Source organism: Coffea arabica, chromosome 5e, assembly GCF_036785885.1.
Source record: "Coffea arabica cultivar ET-39 chromosome 5e, Coffea Arabica ET-39 HiFi, whole genome shotgun sequence".
Taxonomy (NCBI): domain Eukaryota; kingdom Viridiplantae; phylum Streptophyta; class Magnoliopsida; order Gentianales; family Rubiaceae; genus Coffea; species Coffea arabica.
The window spans coordinates 1618527-1640205 of record NC_092318.1 but is presented as its reverse complement, the minus strand read 5'-3'; the positions used below and the strand labels follow the sequence as shown (position 1 = coordinate 1640205).

At 32.5% G+C, this 21679-nt stretch overlaps 1 protein-coding gene across 1 annotated transcript; it reads right to left on the bottom strand.

Annotated features, from left to right (window-relative positions):
- Nucleotides 1–19844: 19844 nt before the first annotated feature.
- On the bottom strand, nucleotides 19845–21464 carry LOC140006366 (uncharacterized). Its single transcript, XM_072048179.1, has 3 exons — nucleotides 21430–21464; nucleotides 19954–20908; nucleotides 19845–19865 (listed from the first exon to the last, which is right to left on the bottom strand). The coding sequence occupies exons 1-3, from the start codon at nucleotides 21462–21464 to the stop codon at nucleotides 19845–19847; spliced, it is 1011 nt and encodes a 336-aa protein (XP_071904280.1).
- Nucleotides 21465–21679: the final 215 nt, after the last annotated feature.

The window sequence follows — 21679 nt, the reverse complement described above, 5'->3', positions numbered from 1 at the left end:
TAGTAATGAGTGTTTAATAGAATTGATGTACCTTTAATTTTGTAATACCTATATATAGAGGTACCTTGACACCTCTTGGGGTACTTTTTGATTAGTTGGAATAATAAAAAAACCATTCTCCATTTCTCTATTTTTTTTCTCTACTATTTCAATTCCTATTATAGTAGTCCATTTTATTAATTTTACAATACGTTATCAGCACGAGTCTCTAATTTTGAGCAAAAAGATGAAAACAGAGTCTCTACCTTTAGTAAAAGTGAAACAGGAGATTTTGTTGAAATTCTGCCTGTGTTTTTTTAGCAACTTCTGTCTACTTTTTGAGGTAAAATTTCTAACCCACAAACTTATTTTAATTCCTTATGGCCAATCTTACAAAATAAGAGTTTGTACCTCTTGATATTTCTGAAAAAAAAAAATTATTTGTCATGGGTATTGGATATTGAAATTCATCTTGAGGCAATGGGTCTTGGTAATACTATTGTTGAAAACAATAAATCTTCCAAGCAATACCGTGCCAAGGCTATGATTTTCCTTCGTCATCATTTAGATGAAAAATTAAAAATAGAGTATCTTACTGTCAAAGATCTTCTTGTCCTTTGGAGAGATTTGAAAGAAAGATTCGATCACGTGAAATTGGTCGTTCTTCCCAAAGCCCGATATGATTGGCATCATTTACGGCTACAAGATTTTAAATCTGTCAACGAATATAATTCAGCCATGTTCAGAATTATTTCTCAATTATCATTATGTGGTGAAAAAATCACTAATAAAGATATGTTAGATAAAACATTTTCTACTTTTTATGTCTCTAACATACTCCTGCAGCAGCAATATCGAGAGAAGGGATTCCAAAAGTATTCTGAACTTATTACATGTCTTCTCTTAGCTAAACAAAATAATGAATTATTGCTGAAAAATCATGAGTCCCGACCACTGGTGCAAGTCCATTCCCTGAAACGAATGCGACTCAATTTCAAAATTCTGGTCAATGTCATGGATGTGGCCGTAGAGGTGCCCGTGGAGGTGATCATGGTAGATTTGTATCTTGTGAAAATTATAACCGTGGCAAACAACAAAATATTTTCCAAAAGAAGGATAATAACTACGATAAAAAAAATGAAGCAAAGAAAGTTTATGAAGAAAAATGCTACCAGTGTGATATGGAAGGTCATTGGTCCCGTACTTGTCGTACGCCTGATCATCTTGTTGCCCTCTATGAAGCATCATTGAAAAAGAAAGACAAAGGTATTGAGGCAAATTTCATTGATCAAAAAAATGATTATGATGATACTAATGATGCTGATATGACACACCTCGATGTAGCTAATTTCTTTAAGCATCCTGAAGATGTCAACAAATACCTTATGATTATTTAGATATTTTATAATACTTTATATTTTTCATGTAATTTTCTTTCTATTCAATATTTATTTTTGCATCTTTATTAATATTTATTTTTGTTTGAAATTTTCTTCCTAAAGAAGAAATGTATACCAAATATTTGGAATTAAATAATGGTGATGATGACATTTGTCTCATTGATAGTACTCTATGCATACTATATTGAAAAATAAAAAATATTTTTCTTGTTTGAAAATGGGAGAAACAAATGTTAATACCATAAGTGGTAGTGCAAAATTAATTGAAGGCTCCGGAAGAGCCATCTCTCTAAATGGATTAAAATTGTCATAAATAATGCACTACTCTCTCCCAAGTCTCGGGGAAATTTATTAAGTTGAAAGATATCCGAAAAATGGATATCATAACGAGACAATGACTAAGACAAATGGAGAATTTTTATTAATCACAAGTATCATTTTTTGGTAGAAATGTATAGTAGAAAAATTACCTTCTCTTTCTTCTGGCTTATATTATGCACAAATTAGTGCAGTTGAAATTTATCACCCAATAGACCAGAAGTCTACTCATCCCAATGATTTTATGATTTGGCATGATCGTCTCGATTATCCTGGATCTATAATGATGAGACGAATAATCAAGAATTCACATGGTCACTCATTGAAAAATCAAAAGATATTAAAAGCAAATGAATTCTCCTGTGTTGCTTGTTCCTAAGGAAAATTAATTATTAAACCATCACCAGTTAAAGTTGGGACTGAATCCTCTATATTTCTAGAACGAATTCATGGTGATATATGTAGACCTGTAGATCCACCATGTGGATTATTTCGATATTTTATGGTGCCAATTGATGCATCAACTAGATGGTCACATGTATGTTTATTATCTACTTGCAACCTAGCATTTGCGAAATTGCTTGCTCAAATACTTAAGCTGCAAGCACAATTTTCAGATTATCCAATAAAGAAAATTCGTCTAGATAATGCTGGCGAATATTCATCACATACTTTGACGATTATTGTATATCCATTGGAATAACTGTTGAATATCCTGTAACTTATGTTCATACACAAAATGGTCTAGCCGAATCATTTATTAAACGACTACAATTAATTGTTAGACCATTGTTGATGAGGTCTAAACTTCATTCATCTGCTTGAGAACATGCTATATTACATGTAACAAACTTGTGAGAATTAGATCGAAAAGTTATCATACTTATTCTCTCCTACAATTAATTTTTTGTCATGAATCCAATATTTCTCATTTATGAATATTTGGTTGTGCAGTTTATATTTCAATTGCACCGCCCCAACATCGTAAATTGGGCCCTCAAAGAAGATTGGGGATATATGTCGGGTATGAATCACCTTCAATTATTAAGTATATGGAGCTATTGACAGGTGATTTATTTACTGTGAGATTTGCAAATTGTTATTTTGATGAATGACATTTTCTGACATTAGGGTGGATAAAATTCAACTGAAAAAGGAAATCACTTGAAAAATATCATTGAATTTTCTTGATCCTCGTACTAAAGAATGTCAACTAGAAATTCAAAAAATTATACATTTGCAAAAAATTACAAATCAATTACCGGATACATTTAATGACTCCAAAAGAGTTACTAAATCACATATTCCTGCTGAAAATGCTCCGATTAAAATTAATGTCCCTGAAAGATAAATTATAAGTGCTAATGAATCTAAAGCGCGCCTAAAGCGTGAGAGACCTCTTGGTTCCAAAGATAAAAATTCTCGAAAGAAAAGAGGAGTAGATGAATCACCAATTAGTGACAAAATTCAACCTCCTGAAGAGATCGCTCTTAAAGAGCCAATTCTTGAAGAGAATGAAATTATAGAAAATTCAATAAATTTTGTCACTTCAAGAAAAAGTTGGAACCGAAAAGAAATAATTATTGATAGTATTTTTGCATATAATGTAGCACTTGATATTATGGTAGAGGACGAGAATCACGAGCCTTGATCTGTTGATGAATGTCGACGTAGAAATGATTGGCCAAAATGAAAAGATGCGATCCAATTTGAATTGAATTCACTGACTAAAAGAAAAGTTTTTGGACTTGTAGTTCAAACACCTGAAGGTGTAAAACTAGTAGGATACAAATGGGTATTTGTGAGAAAAAGAAATAAGAAAAATGAAATTGTGATGTATAAAGCAAGACTTGTAATCCAAGAATTTTCACAAAGGTTTGGATTTGAATATGATGAAACGTATTTACCTGTAGTGAAAAGATGCGATCCAATTTGAATTGGATTCACTGACTAAAAGAAAAGTTTTTGGACTTGTAGTTCAAACACCTGAAGGTGTAAAGCTAGTAGGATACAAATGGGTATTTGTGAGAAAAAGAAATAAGAAAAATGAAATTGTGATGTATAAAGCAAGACTTGTAATCCAAGAATTTTCACAAAGGTCTGGATTTGATTATGATGAAACGTATTTACCTGTAGTGGATGCCATCACATTTAGGTATCTTGTGAGTTTTGTAGTACATGAAAAACTAGATATGCGTCTAATGGACGTTGTTAATGTATATTTATATGGAAATCTTAAAAATAATATTTATATGTGAATTTCCAAAGGATTCAACATGCCTGAAACATGCAAATCAAATTCTAAAGATATTTATTCTATTAAATTACAAAGGTCTTTGTATGGGTTCAAACAATCTGGACGTATGTGGTATAACCACCTCAATGAATGTTTAACTAAAAAGGCTATATTAATGATCCAATGTGTCCATGTATTTTTATAAAGAAAAATGGATCAAATTTTGTGATTATTGCTGTATATGTTGATGATCTAAATCTGATTGGAACTCCTGCAAAGATTCAAAATAGTGTTGAATATTTGAAAAAGGAATTTGAGATCAAAGATTTTGGAGAGACAAAATTCTGCCTTGGTTTACAAATTGAGTATTTAAAAGGTTAAATTTTTGTCCACCAAACTGCTTATACCCGGAAGGTATTAAAGCGATTTTATATGGATAAGGCACATACATTAAATATCCCAATGGTCGTCAGATCACTAGATCTTAATAAGGATCCTTTTAAACCACAAGAGAAAGATGAAGAGACACTTGGTTCTAAAATATCATATCTCAATGCAATTGATACACTAATGTATCTTGCTAATTGTACAAGATCTGATATATCATTTGCAGTGAATTTATTAGCAAGATTTAGTTCCTCGCCCACAAGACGACATTGAAATGGTATTAAACATATTTGTCGCTATCTCCAAGGAACAATTGATTGTGGTTTATTTTATTCAAATAAATCCAAACCTGAATTGCTTGGTTATGCAGATGCTAGGTATTTATCTGACCTGCATAAAGCAAGATCTCAAACTGATTATCTATTTACATATGGAGTTACAACCATTTCTTGGTGATCTACAAAACAATCATTAGCCGCTACTTCATGATGAAATAATAGTAATTCATGAGGCCAGTCGAGAATGTGTTTGGTTAAGATCAATGACCCACTACATCCGAAAGAGTTGTGGGTTATCCTGTGAAAAAAAAATCCTCCAACTATATTATATGAAAATTCCTTCACTAGGATTTTTCCCATTAGATTTTTCCCTAATAAAGTTTTAACGAGGCATATTCTTTGTATAATGAACCTCCAGGGGGGAGTGTTATGAAACAACTAAAAGTGTGGATGTCCATTTGTATTCTCAAGAGGATTAATTCATAATTCATTGATTCCAAGAGAATTAATTCATAATTCATTGGTACATTATGTAAAGGAATTACATTGGATGAACGGTTTCAATCCATAAGAGCTATTCATGCATTGGATGAGCCGTTTCATATGCCTATTCATGTTCTTATAGTAATAAATGTTTAATAGAATTGATGTACCTTTAATTTTGTAATACCTATGTATAGAGGTACCTTGGCACCTCTTGGGGTACTTTTTAATAAGTTGGAATAATAAGAAAATCATTCTGCATTTCTCTACTTCTTTCTCTAATATTTCAATTCCTATTATAGTAGTTCATTTTATTAGTTTTACAACACTTTTCTCTCTGCTAAGTTTTAGAATCAGGCATATCAGTTCTTTTTTAATAGGTTTGGTTAAGTATTTAATAGTTGACTAGCTTAACTCATTTTAAAATGTCTATCAAGACAATGTTCATTTTCCTCACAAGAATTAGTTTAAGGTTTATCTGGCACTTCTTGATTGTACAAAGTTCTCAATTTTCCCACTTTAGTGGTTTGAGTAGATTCTGAATCGTTGACTAGTTTTTTTTTTATCTGATGGAATCGTTGACTAGTTCAAACAACAAAGATTGATAAAGAAACTATTTCAACAAGTTTTATTTAACTATAGGGATAATTTCAGAAACCTCCCCTAATGTTTCTAACAATTTCATTGAGCTCTCTTGAGGTTTTCAACATTACACTTATCTCCCTTGATGATAGATAATGACTATAATAATGACGAAAGTGGGGTATGCATATAATAATTAATCTCATTTCACAGTCAAATTTTATATTTATAAAATTCTAAATATCCCACACGTGATTTTCTGCAAGTATATAGGTCGTGATTGAATATAGGGTATTAAAGGTCGAATCCACAAGGAAGAATGGATAACTATCGGTACTACTAAAACTCCTTTATTATTTAGACTATCAACAAATTAAAAAAATAAAACTAACCTAAAATGTGCAGGAAAATAGCAAATAAAAACTCTTTAGACTATGGTATCCCTAACTATTCATACAAGTGCTATTCCTGGATCACTTAGTACTACTATTTTGACTAGTTATGACACAATTTCCTCAAGCATTTTAAATATACTCTCGTAGCGAATCAACTATACTTATAACTAATTTGTGCCTACTCTCGTGGTTATGAAATTAGTTACAAGTCAATTATCTCAATAAAATTATATGAAATGAATCACTAAAATCACATAAGTGCACCTCTACCCTCGTGAGTACACTCCTTAGGTTTAGCACTTCTTGAACTAGTGTTAAATCCCAATTTCATTGAAGAAACAACACCTTTAGATAATCACAATTAATGGTACCAAGTTAATCATGATTTAGAGGAGCAAAAGTACTAAATAGTATCAAATAGCCGAAATATTACCACAATACAATTATAGAAAGTTCAACCAAAACTCAAGGTATAAACTTTAGAAATACATAACAAACATAAAATCCAAAACTTGCATAGTAATTAAACTTAGAATCAATTACAAAAGATAAAGAGTTGGGAAGGTAGAGTAACCCTTGTCATTTGAGTTCTCTCCTTGCCTTCTTCATCTACGTCTTCATCCTGATCTAACCAATATATAAGAGTGGATAACACACATTTCTACCTAAACTATACTATACTACCTAAAACTAAAAAAGAGTAGGAGCTACATTTTTGTGGTGTATTCTTGCACCTCTCCAAGCTCTCCAAAATAAAGACACAAGCTCCTATTTATAGAGAAAATTTCAAATCATTCACTTGTATCTTCAATGTGAACACAACTCCAAATAAGTCAACAATTTTGGCTCCAAGTTATGTGTCATCATTATAGAAGAAACAAAGTCATTAATGGTTGGTAGAATATCCCTTTTACAGTTGCAAATCTTGTACAATTTGTACCTTAAGAGTTGTGAAAGAATGGAGTAGAAAACAAGTTACGCAAGTGGAAGCTGTCAAGTTTGACCGGAATCCCTCTAGGCAATCCATCCAAGTTTTGGCCTGATTCCTTGGAGGGATTGGTCCCTTGCTTCACCAAAAATTCTCTGCCCCAAATCCCTCCAACCAATCCCTCCAAAATCTGGCCAGATTATTCGGAGGGATTCGAGTCGACTTTCGTTTTTGACAAGTTTCTTTGTTTTCTTTTTCTAGCGACTCGAACCACTTTTGAAACTCATCGTCCTTATGAACTTTAGGACTTTATTCATCATATTGTAAGTCTATTTCTTGTCCCAAAATGAAGTCCATTTTCAACTCCTACAAAATTAACCAAAAATATACAAGTAAAAGGGACAAATATCTCATTTAAGCATTGAATTGCACTTAGAACCAATTCTTGCAAATATTGAACATTTTCTTCCTATAATATTGAAAAAGTGACTAAAAATAGAATAGAATTTAATCCAAATATAGCACAAAATAGTCACTTATCAAATAACCTTCATAATTCTTCAAAAGACAAGCTATTGATAAAAAAAGGAAAAGATAACAGAAAAAAAGAAAACAATTCTTCTTAACCAGATCATATATTGTGGCCAAACTATTTCAGGCATGGCCATTATATTGTATCCTTCAATCACTCAAATATGCTAATCAAGATAGATGTCTTATTCTTTCTATCACTCAAATATCCTACTGCTATTGATAATGATGGAAGCAATCACCACTGCCAACAACCCAATTGTTCATATCATTGAGCACAAAAAAGCTACTGGATTACGGAAAAGTATATTTTGATAGATTGTACTAAAATTATCACCCCAAACTTGCACTTTGTTGATGTTTTGCTTGGTTTCTCTTAATAGAAATCAAACTTATTCTGAATAAAATTGTGTCAATTTAGAGAAAAAAATGTGAGCTGATTTAAGATGACTAACCCAAATGTTGAGAGCAGAGGTTAGAAGAATTTTGGTAACTGAGGGCTTAGCTGTTTGAGTGGGGAAAAGGTAAAATTGTGAATTAAATGACTAATGGTTTGGTAGACAATATATGGAAGAAATCTATAGAGAGGTAAAGATCATGAAGATAAGAATTACGATGGTGGATTTTGGCATTTAAGACAAAGAGTTTGTTCAGAAGAATAAGAAATTATAAGAGTTTGAAAGTTTGGGTGGATGTAGAAAACTATGGGGATGGAAAATATCAAGACATTGGTTAAGCAATAAAACTCATAATTTTGGTAGTATACAAGTGTATTCTTGACTTTTAAAAAATTTTAATGATTATTAATATTAAGGAAATTTAGATGAGGGCAATTTTGAGCAATCATATACTTTTTTGGTCTTATATCATCAAGATGAAACCCAAACCTATGTTCTAGGAGAGATAAGAGTAATTTTCAAAACGTGAGAGGAACTGTCTGAAATTACTAGAAACCTCAAGGGAGGTTTCTGAAATTATCCCTTAAGTATATTGTGTTCTAACTTACTGTTATGTGTATTGTCCTTAATATTATGGGGTCAATCAAATTATTCAAGTTCTAATGACAAGTTTCATGAACTGGTTAAACTATGTATACTTTATATACCTAAATAAAGGCATACAAAGCAATACATGGGAATTTCTATGTATTTTAACCTTTTTATCAAACCTTTAATATCAAAACCTATTATCCTCTCTATAATATCAACTATACAACAATATTAAATTGACAAAAGCAAAAAAATTGCTTTTTATTAATTTTACTTAAATGTTTGTCTTATTTATATTGGATGATGTGTGTGTGTGTATGTATGTATATATATATATATATATATATATATATAATTTTAGGTTTATTGGACTAATGATGATTACATAGTAATAGCAATATTTAAAATTAGCAAAATTTGGATTAAGTTTGTTTAAATTGTTTGAATGATACATAATTAAAAGAGGGCTAACTTACCTTATTTCTAATCTTAAAGGAGATAGACAGCCACTAAATAAAATCTCAAGGGGCAAATTAGAAATTACCAGACCTAAATTTGGTTTGAAGGAACCATTTGAGAATCAATTTATGAGTTGAGGAACTTAATAGATATTTTTAAAAATTGAGACCAAATACAATAATTTTTGGGGACTACTAGGGTTGTTTATCTAAGGCTGTCAATCAAGTCTTGTGAGCCAAGTTTTGACAAGTGCAAGTTGAACTCACAGAAAAAATAACATTTTTGGTCTTTTGGACTCTAGGCTTGTAATTTGGGACTCATACTCGTCTCACAAAGAGATTAAAATTGTGGGCCCAGTTCAAAATGGATGCAAGCTCACAATTAACTCCAAATGTCATGTATAATATGTGTACAATGTTAAATATTATTATCCAATAACATATCGATTACAATATGTGTGATGATAACATATATAATTATTCAATATACACATCGTTGTACATAAATAATGTATTTATTCATATATATTTTTCGAGCTAGGTTATGGTTTTGAGCCTAATGAAACCTATGCTCAACTCAGAGTTTAATCGGTCTTATATTTAGGTCTAAATTCAGCCCAGTCTGATAATACATAATGTTCAAGTCCAAAATGTTTTGTATCCAACAAGCTAAACTTGAACCAACCCGATCTCATTGATAGACTTACGTTTATCATTTAATTAATTTTGGGCCTCAGCAACTAAAGCAAAGGTTAAAATAAAAGAGAGTACTCATAATAGAAAAAGAGAGAATTTGGCATAAAAATAGTACTGAGGATATAAAAATTTTAGGGTTAATTACATTTACCTCCCTTAAAATTTGACCAAATTAGCAATCAAATATTGAGGTTTGACAAAATAACAGTCAAACCTTTTGACTGAGAAATCTTTATCAAAAGCATCCCTACCATCTTGAGTCATTAGTTTTTTTTTATTTTTTAAGAGAAGAAAAAGTTTGTCATTGCATCAATTAAGATGATCTCGAATTATTAGTGAAGCGGGTACGGTCAGTAAAAAAATTAGCATGATAGTCCCTGATAAGTGTGTATTTTACATGTTTTAAGTGTGTTTTATCATTTAGTTTTAGTATGTTTTATTTAGTTTTATAGCTAATTAATTAAGTTTCTAGTGAAAATATACATTTTGTGGTTTAAAGTATCAAAAGTTTCTCTGGATTTTAACAATGAAAACTTCATGTTTTTTTAGGTTTAATGATTCAATCATCAAATGGCATGAATTAAGAAGATAATTCGATGATTGATGATGGTTTGAAGTGATAAAAAGAAAATATGAAGTACAAGAGATGAAATGCAATTAAGGAAGTTTTATAGCTTTGACACCTTGTGGTATTTTGGCTATATCTTGAGTTACAAGGATTAGATTGAGGTGATTTTTCTACCATTGTGAAGTTAAGAGAGAGATCTACATTTGATATGAAGATATTGAAGTCCATTTTAGTCGTTTTCATTGTCAAAAAGTCGAAATACAGAAGTGCATTTTTATGGTCAAAAACTAAAACGGAGTTCTGACCAATTGAGGGTATTTTGGTCATTTTTTGGTCTACAGAGCTCCAAATTGGATGATGTTTGATGCATTGGAAAGCTAATGCAAAGGGCTACAACTTTCATGATTTGTATAAGAGTTATTGTAGCTTCTATCATCAAGAAAATATCAGTTGAAATTGGACCAAAAATAGAGCAAGGATGAAATTTGTCCAGAATTGAGCAACCTGCAAAAGGCAATATGTGGGATACAATACGCGACCTAAAGTTGCGTTTTCAAAGACGCGTATTCATCATTTTCAGCTGCAACTTGCTCTGCAACTTGTTCTTTCCAACTCAATTCCAGTAAGTAATTTTGGCTATACATGACCAAGAAGAGTGTGGAAAGTTAGAGAACCAACCTTTGGGAGTTTCAAGAGCCAAGAATGACAACTAGAAACAATTCATTTGTGGCTTGAATCTCTCTATAAATAGCAGCCTTTGGAGACCATTTTGAAAACTTTGGAAGGTTGGAGAAACTCCACAAAAATGTAGTCTTAACTAGTTTTTTTTAGTTCATTAGTATAGTGTAGTTAGAGTAGGTTATCATTCTTGTATTTGTAGCTAGATTTGGATGAAGATTTAAAAAGCAAAGATGGAGAGTTGGATCTTGTGAGAACCCGAAAATTTTCACATTTTCTAGACATTATTTTATTTTTGCCTATATTTTTTTACTTGCCTTTAAAATATTAAAGTTTCTATACATTTTTATAAGTAAGTACAATTTTAAATCATTTTCCTAGTGTACGTTAAATTTGAAGTGCATTATAGACGTGGGACCTGCTAGTGCGATAAAATTTTGGTGACTAAGTGATTTTTGTGCTAAATGTTATTATTTTATACGGTGCTAGGAGATGATTAGAGGTTAGCTAGATAGATTAACCATTGGGAGAAGGAAGATAAGTTTAAAACATTCAAGGTGCCACGTGTCACGACCCGATTGGAAGTTGGACTTGACCAAGACTTTCTCACCTTTACTAAACCAAAATTTGACCAAAAATTCCTTTATTTTTCTTGCTTCTTGGCCGGCTGTTTTGAGGAGAAAAACAAGAAGAGAAACTTCCTTTTCTAGCTTCCAAACTTGCTCAAATCTTGAGTTTTAGCCAACCAAATTGGAAACTACACCATATAAGTGCTCACTAAGGAGGTTTAAAGGTTTTGGTGGAGTTATTTTGGAGGAGGAAGATCTAAGCTACCATTTTTCCTTGTGGTCATAAGGTATATTGTCAAGAAAATCCTTCTTTACTTCTAGTAATGGCATATTAGTGGTTTAGAAATGAGAAATATGTAGTTTTATGAGGAATATTGTGATTTGAAGTAATGATTGAGGAATTTTCAGTTTTCTTAGAGAATTTTCTGTCCTCATGTGATGATTAATGGTTGGCCATGATTTATTAGCTTTGATATGTGAAAAATCTAGTGTTTTGGTGTTAGTTTAATTTGCCTAAAGGAATTTTCAGCTTGGGTGTTAAATTTCAGCTTTAGTAGAGAATTCTGCCCTGTTCTGACCAGTTTCATTCGGCCATGATGGAGGCCGAATTGGGCTTAGTTTAAAACATGAAAGTTGTAGAAAATGATGTTTTATAGCTGCCTGTAAAATTTCAGCTCAATCAGAGCACTGTATCACATGAAATGACAAAAATACCCTTGACTGCCATAGGTAGAGTTTTGCGGACAGTTTTGACATTTCATCATTCTGGCTTCGTTTTTCACCTTGATCAGTATTAAATCAGCAGTTGGCCAAAACATGAAAGTTGTAGTCTTATGTTTTTAGCTTTCCAACGCATCTGAAAACGCCTCAATCGGACTTGTGTAGCCTGACTTATTGTCATTTGAACCCAGTGCTGTTATTCAGCCTGACAGTGAAATTCTGGTTCTGTAATCTGTAAATTCGACCTGGATAAACTGTGAACCGGGCTGAGTTGTCTTCATAAAAGTTGTAGCCCTTTGTCTTAGCTTCAAAACGGTATAAATTGTACCCCAATTCTATCAGCGTAACTTTGGTTGTGACCGATACGCTAAGAGACGTCAAACCTGTCATTTTGTTCTTTACCTTAAACCTTATTTCAGGTCACTTTTCTAGCTTGGTTTTGTAATGGAATGACTTTTAGCCTATTGAACAGTTATTGTAATGAGATTATTTGTGGGTGATTTTGGGGGCTGATTGAGGAAAATAATGAAGCCATAAATGGCTGAAAAATAGGTAAATACAAAGGGCACGCTGCCCAAATTTGCACTCGAGAGCTAGGTAGATATACTCGCGACTTGAGTAAGGGTTGAGGATGAAACTAACTTGAATCATCTAAGGTATTCAAATCTTCTTTATTAGAGGTATATAAGTTAGAATCTGGCCAAAACTTGTACCCTTGGAAAATGAAATTTACGACTAATAGAAATACGTTTTCTTCATTTCTTCGACTCAAATGGAGCTTTCAAAGTTTTACGAGTGAGCATAAGTTTTACAAATATTTTACACATGGCCTTTGGTTTAAATGTACTCTTTTCACTTCCAAAACTATACTTATACTTTGCACTAGTAGTTATTCGGATTTTCTTTGGTTCACCTAAACTTTGGATGGTAACTGTAATATTTTCTCTTGGTTATTATTAGGGTTCTTTGGTGATTGAGGGTATTATCCAGAAAGAAACTTTGGACGTTATTTTGCTTAAATAGGTGAGTGTTCTTTGTACGTTATGTTTCCAATGACTATGTGGATTGTTGTGACTATGTGACTATTTGTGAATGTTGGATTAAATGTTAAATGTTTTCAATGATTTCTAAAAATGAATTTTGCTAGGCGAGTGTGTACTTTATCGCACTCGACCTAAATGAATATGAAATTTACAATGATTAAATGATTAAATGTTTAAATACTACTTGTACATGAATGTAAGCCTTTTTGGCTGAATTGGGCCCTTGCCCTTTGTTGCCGGTCGACTCGAGCCAGAAGCGGATTCGATCGGGCGATTGGTGACCCTGGGTTAATGTTTGGTATACTCGAGTCTGACCACGAAGTCTGGTGGAGAGTGGCCAATGTCCAGTAGGGGGAAAATGAAATGAATGAATGAATGGCAAGAACAATGGAGGGGTTTTCACTTACAAATATAATTTTTAATGACTGAAGGAATAAGGAAATGATTGGTGGAAGGAATGAACGAAGGGCTCCACGTGAGCATGTATCCTTTTAATGAGTGTGTTATCATTGCTTTATATTGTAAATGTTTTCTGGATTACTTGTTATTACATGATTAATGTCCTTGTTTAATTACTTGGCTATGTGTATGGAACCTCACTGGGCTTTTAACTCATTCCGTTAGTTTTGTTTTCCTTCCAGGGGATGAGAGCGAGGGCGTGAGATTTGTGCAGACTAGCCTGGACTAGTTCTTTTGAATTTTATTTTTTTTCGATTTTCTCGCGCTAGTGCTTGGTTAGGGTTGGATGTATTGAGGATTTAAAGCTTTTGTTGTATCTAGGACTATATATTTTGGTTGAGATTGAAATGAATGTAAGTATACGTTTCAAATTTGAGAATTGTTATTTCACTTCCTCGAGGTTATATCTTATTTTGTTTGAGGAAAGCGTTTGAGTCCTGGCGAGAGTTAGGCAGGCTGTCCGCCGAACCCTTTGGTTCGCCTTAAGGGGAAGTGGAGCTGTCACAGATCTCATGTGACAAGGGTGACTTCTCTCCTATCACTTTATCTTTTGTATTTGATTTCATGTTTAACTATAATACAAGTTTGATGTTTGTTTTCATATTGGGCTAAAGTTTATGCCTAGAATTATGGATGAACTTACTATATCTTGTTAATGATATTTATTTGGTTATTTGATGATATTATTTTGAGTAAGTTATTTATCAATTTTGGTTTTCTAATCATGATTAACTGGCCATTAATTGTGATAATATTAAGATGTTAAATTTGTAATGAGAATTGAGATTTAACACTAGTTCAAGGAGGTGATAAACTAGTACACTCACGAGAGTAGAAATACACCTATATATGTGGTTTTAGTGACTTGTTTCATATAATTTCATAGAAGGAATGAGCTTGTAGTAATTTCATAACCATGAGAGTAGGTATGGCTTTGTTACAACTATAGTTAGTTCACTACGAGAGTAGGTTTCATATACATTAGGAAATTATGCCATAACTAGCCACGATAATAGCATTCACTTAACCGGTAATGTCATTTGCAAGAGTAGTAAGGAATTCCATACTTCTAGGAACTTTTTATTGTATTTTTGTTACTTTTGTAGTGTAGATTTAATTTCTTGTACTTGTAATAGTCTAAATAATAAAGGAGTTTGAAAACTACTGGTAATTGACAATCTTCCCTATGGTTTCGACCCTTAATACCCTATACTCAATCACGACTCATATACTTGTGAAAAAATCACGTGTGGGGTATTTAGAAATTATAAATGTAAAATTTGACTGTGAATGATCTTAATTTTTATATGTATACCCTTCACTCGTCAGTCCCAAAATGCCTTTATAGAGGCCATGGTTCATCAAACACATATTGGCATATCGCTTACATAAAATATATAAACCAACAAATTGAATAAAATAAGAATTTACCTCAAAATAATAAAAAGAAAAAGGAAAAAATGTTTCAAGTTTGCAAATTCAATGTTTACATCTCGCCAAAATTGTATGCTAATTTGCATCCAACTGTTCACCCTTCTTTACCGTCAATTCCATCACATATTCTAATTCCTCCTTCATCTTTTCTCCTTCTCCATCTTTCTAAACCAAAGTCGTTGCTTTTTCCTCTTCTATCCAATTTTAAGAACATATGAGGATACGCACCAGACTTGGTAGACAAATTTCTAGGGAAATCATTTGCAGTTGCTTAGATACATAAGTGAAACTATTATCTTCAAAAAGTGTTGGCTATTGGATTTGTGATTTTTTTCTAATTTTTTGTAATTTGAGATTTGGAAGTTTGTCCTTCATATCATTTGAAAGGCTTGTCATAAATTTGTTAGGTTTATTGGATAATTTTTTTGTTTTATCCTAGTCTTTAGGGATTTAGTTGTTTGCTGATTTTTTGTTAAGATTAAGTAGTCACAACTTAATTGAGAAAATCAAGGTGTAGTTATAGCAAAAAACTTTCTGCAAGTTTGTTTTGTAATTGCCTATATAAAAGCTCTAGTGTTGATGAATAAAATACAAGAAATCCCCCTACTTTCTTCTGCTTCTACTTCTTCTAACAAAATTTGGTAAGAGATAGGAAAAAGGCTTGTCTTAAATTTGGTAATAGATAGGAAATAGGTAGTTAAAGAAGGTAATATAGTAGCTCGTGATTAATCTTCACTCGCAATTTTTTCTTTTATTTTCTTTATTCTTTTCAATTTTGATGTTAAAACTTGCTATCCAAAAAATGGAAGCAGCCAACATTAGGTCATTTGACTTGTTCATGCTCTACCTCGATGAGAAGTGCTTTCCTACAAATATCATGGAATTTGGTCTTTGTTTCAAAAGGAAAAAGAAAAGTGACGTGTGTGGGATATGTATATAATAATTAAACTCATTTCACAGTCAAGTTTTACATTTATAAAATTCTAAATACCCTAAACGCGATTTTCTGCAAGTATACGAGTCGTAATTGAGTATAGGGAATTAAGGATCGAACCCACAAGAAAGATTGTCAATTGCTGATGGTTTTCGAACTCCTTTATTATTTAGACTATCACAAATGCAAGAGAATAAATCTACACTATAAACATGAAATAAAAGTAATAAAAATAACAATAGAAAGCTCCTAAGAGGTATGGAATTCCTCACTACTCTTGCAAATAAAATTACCAATTAAGTGATGGCGATTATCTTGCTAGTTATAGCATAATTTCCTAATGTATGTGAAACCTACTCTCGTATTGAATCAACTATACTTGTAGCTAAACCATACCTACTCTCGTAGTTATGAAATTAACTACAAAGTCATTTCTTTTATAAAATTACATGAAACAAGTCACTAAAGCCACCAAAGTACACCTCTACTCTCGTGAATGTACTCCCTAGGTTTATCACTTCCTTGAATTAGAGTTAACTTTCAATTCTCATTGCAAACTTAACACCTTAAGATTATCACAATTAATAGCCGATTAATCATGATTAGAAAAATAAAAGTGATAAATAACTTGCTCAAAATAATATCATCAAATAACCAAGTAAATATCACGAACAAGATATAGAAAGTTCATCCATAACTCTAGCCTTAAACTTTAGCAAAACATGAAAAATATGAAAGAAAAGACCATACTTGTATTATAACTAAATATAAGATTCAAATACAAGAGTTAAAAAGTTGAAGAGATGGAACCCTTGTTACATGTGAGCAACATCTTCTCCATCTTCAAATCTCAATCATCATTCTTGGTTAGCATGATACAAGATCGAATAAAACTATACTAACCTACCTAAACTAATGAATTAAGAAAAACTAATGAAGACTACATTTTGGTAGTGTTTCTAGCCTCCAAAGTTATAAAACAAGCTCTCCAAAAGCCCTATTTATAGAAGGAATTTGTGCAAAAGAAAAAATATTAAATCATGTTAAGATTCTCCTCGATCCCATAAACAAGCTAGATTTGAGTTGTAAAGTGTCTTTGACAGCTTTCTTGGAATGTTTCCACTAAAATTCCTTGCTGGAAATATGTTAGAAAAATAGTATGAAGGTAGAGCAAGTTGATGTGCAAGTTGTAGAAAACAGGGGAGAATACGCCGCCTTTGAATACGCGAACTAATGCCACAAAGTCAAAGCTCACGTTTTCACTTATGTGACTTTAGCACCACTTCAACTGATGTTCTCTTGATGATGGAGGCTGAATTAGTTCTTTTGCAAGACATGAAAGTTGCCTCAACAGGTCAAAACTCTGTTTTAGTTTTCGACAACAAAATTTTACATCTATATTTTGACATTTTGACTAGGAAAAATCATGAACTAGATTTTGATATCTTCATAAGAAATGTAGAGCTATGTGTTAGCTTCAAAATGGCATCAAAATCACTTCAATCTGATACTTGTAACTCAAGATATAGCCGAAATACCAACAGGTGTCAAACCTATCAAACTTTTCCTCTTTTATACTTGCTTGCATTTTATCTTTTGAGTATTTGGCACTTCATATTCTCTTTAAATCACTTTAAAATCATCAAAAATCATCTACTTATCTTCTCAATTCACTCCATTTGATGATTGAATCCTTAAACATACCAAAACAATAAGTTTTCATCGCTTAAATCCATAGAAATGCAATTTTTGATACTTAACCCATAAAATGCATTCTTGACTAGAAATTTAGTTCATTAGCTATAGAAAATAAATAAAACACACCAAAACTAAGTAATAAAACACACTTAAAACAAAAAAAGTATGCACTTATTAGAGAGATAGAGCAGCCTCACTTGTAGGCCCATTTGGCAATTATGCAGTGAATTTTGGTTGAGTTTGTAGCCAGAATCGCAACTCACACAAAAAGATGAAGTGGGCATTTTTTTTTTACAAATTTGGAAATTGGATGGCCAAAGTTGGTGATTGGCGATGGTCGCAGGTGCAAGTGGCAGACGATGGATGTAGTATCAACCCCAACATTCTAGTTGCCATTGTTGTTACCTTTAAGGCTTCTAGAAAATTGGAAACAAAAAAATGGGAACAAAATAGAAAAGAAAATATATGATGATTTTGTAAGATAGGCAATTTTAATTATGGTGGGCATTTAGTCATTTTACTCACATTTAATAGAAGTTATTGATAGGGGTGTATTTGTTATTTGGTCAAATCTCGGGGCTTGATCGGTAATTTGGTCAAATTTGAGGGGAGGTAAATGTAATTAAACCAAAATTTTATTACCAAAACCTCACCTTTAAGATAGATGTTGATTCAAGACACATGATAAAAAAAACAAAAGCTAATACAACAAATATTGCAAGATATGTTCAAAGCCATGATATTACAAAAAAGAATACTTTGAAGACTTGAACACTAACTCTTCTTCTTTGGCTCTCCAATTTAACACCCAGTTGGAGCTAGAATTTTCTTTAGATTTCTTATGCTTTGGATACCAAATATTCTCATGCAAAATAACATGGTTGAGAAATAAAGTGTCTCAACAAATCAATGCAACAAATTCAGTGAACAATTTGATAAAAAGAGCCCTCACAATGCAGTAGTCAAGCCATAATTGGTGGATAGATTTAATAGTGTAAGGGTGTTAGAGGGGATTTATCGTAATATGGTGGTGGAGAAGACAATGAAAAAGGTGAAGGTGATAGAGGAGGAGGAGGTGGTAAGTTATAGTAATAAGGGATGGAGGAGATGGTGATGGTAGTGGTGGAGATTTATAATAGTATGGTGGTGGAGGTGGTGGGGATTTGTAGTCATAAGGAGGTGAAGGTAATGGGGAAGGAGGAGATAGAGATTTATAGTAGTTTGGTGGTGGAGGATTAGAAGGAGGCGGTGGAGGATTACAACAGGATGGTGGAGGAGATGGTGATGGTGATGGTGGAGGTTTATAGTAGTATGGTGGTGGTGGTGATCACGAAAAAGGTGATGGAGATTTGTAGTAATAAGGAGGTAGAGGTGATTGGGGTGGAGAAGGTGGTGATTTATAGTAATATGGTGGTGGAGGTGATGGAGATGGTGGTGGTGGTGAATTGTAATAGTATAGTGGCAGTGGTGATGGAAATAGTGGTGGTGGTGGTGGTGGTAGAGAAGGTGGTCATGAAGACTTAGAGTAATAAGGCAGTCAGTGACGGAGTCAGGAATTTTTTTTGGGGGGGGCCAAAATTTTTTCCTAATAAAATTATCTTAATATATTATGTTCAAAATAATTTTCTTCTATTTAAATATATGACATCTAAAAATATCAAATATTAAATTTAATTATAAAGGTACGTCTATTCATAAATATACGGTACAGTCATAACAAAAATTAACAAAAAAGATAATCTTTGATTAAATATCTTATAACATTACAAACCATCCAATTGCACATTATGAGAAGATGCTCTCCAATATGTCACCTATGCAATATATATATATATATAACCATGTAATATAAATATAACCATTTTCAATTGAAAAAAGATAAAAGTTATGTTAACATATTTTGAAATTTCAACATCTTTTCTTAGAAGTAAATTGAGCTCTACGCTCTTTCATAGAACTAAATTCATCTATGATTGAATCACTGCTAAATTTTTCAGCAACTTCCTTTTCTATATACACAATTAGATAATCATTTAAGAAATTATCTTCCATCTTGTTTTGGAGCTTTGTCTTGATTATTTTCATAATTGAAAATGCCCACTCTGTAATTGCAATCGATACAGGAAGAGTAAGAACAAGTCTAATCAATCTATCAATAAGAGGATATATCACTGATTTTTTTGTCTTCACCAAGCCTTGACATAACTCATGAATACCAGATAATTCTTGCAATTCATGATGATTTGGAATGTCGAGTTCAAAATGTTGAAGTTCTATTTTTAGACGTACTAGTTCTTGCTCCATAAAATCATTCGGATAGAACTTCTCTGCAAGTTTACAAATATCATCAATCTTGAACAGCATAAATCCATTTCTAGGATTTAAAGTAGTGCTCAAAACAAGCAATTCCATGATATGATCATTAAACCTGCTATGTAACTCTTGCAATTGATAATCAATTGTTGCAAGAAATATATCCATTCGATAATAATGCTCCACACTAATCTCATCATGATGACTTCGAGATCTACCACGTCTTGCAATATATTGAGCATTCATACATGGGATATCAATTTGATGTTGCTCAAAAAATAATTTAACGTTCACCAAGAAATCATCCCATCCCGAATCTCGAAAATTCTTCAGTAGCTTTGTTGTGCTTGAGACAAGATATATTGCATTCAAAATATCTTGAGATTTATGTTGCAATGCTATACAAAAAAGATGAGTAATTTCCACAATGTCTTTTATAAGATGTAAAGTGAAAACAAGCTTAAAAGATAACAACTGATTCAAAACAAAATTTGCATCTCCACGTTGAGAGTATGAGCCTCCATCTACTGCAATGTTACTTAAAACCACACAAGTAGCATTGAACATTTTCAGTAAACTAGAAATAGAATCCAAATGAGAACCCCAACGAGTATCTCCAGCTCGTTTTAAAGTGCCAATTTGATTAAGCCCCCTTCCAGTTTCAAGTTCACCATTAGCAATCTTAGTAGCAACTTCAATTGCTTGAATCTCCTTTAATTCATCATTACATTTGCTAGATGTAGTAACAATGTTGATAATGAAAACTAAATTGGAGAAGAATTGGTGAACAGAAACTACTTCTCTAGAAGCTGCAACTAAAGCAAATTGAAGCCTATGAGCCAAACAATGAATGTAACAGGCATATGGACATTCATGGCAAATTAAAGCTTGCAAGCCATTCCATTCAAAGATGACTAATTCATATACATATATATATATATATATCAACTCTCATAATATAAACTAAAATTGTAAAAATTAACTCTCATAATGACTAAAATTAGGAGGGCCAATTTTATTTTACACACATATTTATATATTATGAATTAAAATTCTCAAAACTTAGGGGGGTCATGGCCCCCCTCTGCCCCCCTTGGCTCCATCATTGCAAACAGGTGAGAACATTATCTCACGAAACAGCTCTAGAATACACATGGGTTTTTACGACATGCAAGGCAAGTGCGTTTGCTCGTGTACTTCTTGATGTTTGTTGCTTCATACAATCAGTTTGGATAACTAGATACTAACATTTTTGTAGTGCTCTTTCTTTTTTAGGAGGTATACAGTTTTTTTTTTTGAAAAATAATTTGATTCCCTTGAGAATCATAGGCTGTTTCTTTGTTGAACACTTACTGATTTCTTCCTTCCCCTCTTTGGTGCCGGAACATTTACTTGGATAATTATAGTAGTCTGTGGTATATCTGTTCTCAAGTTAGTACGTTTCATCTCTTTGACATGGCATAAGGTAAACATCAGTTGCTTTCTATCACTGGCCGCCAGAATCCCCTATATATAGGGGGTTTTCCGGCGGCTTGGGGGGGGGCTTAAGCCCCCACCAGCCCCCCCCCTTAAATCCGTGGCTGAAGGCAGTGGATGTGATGGG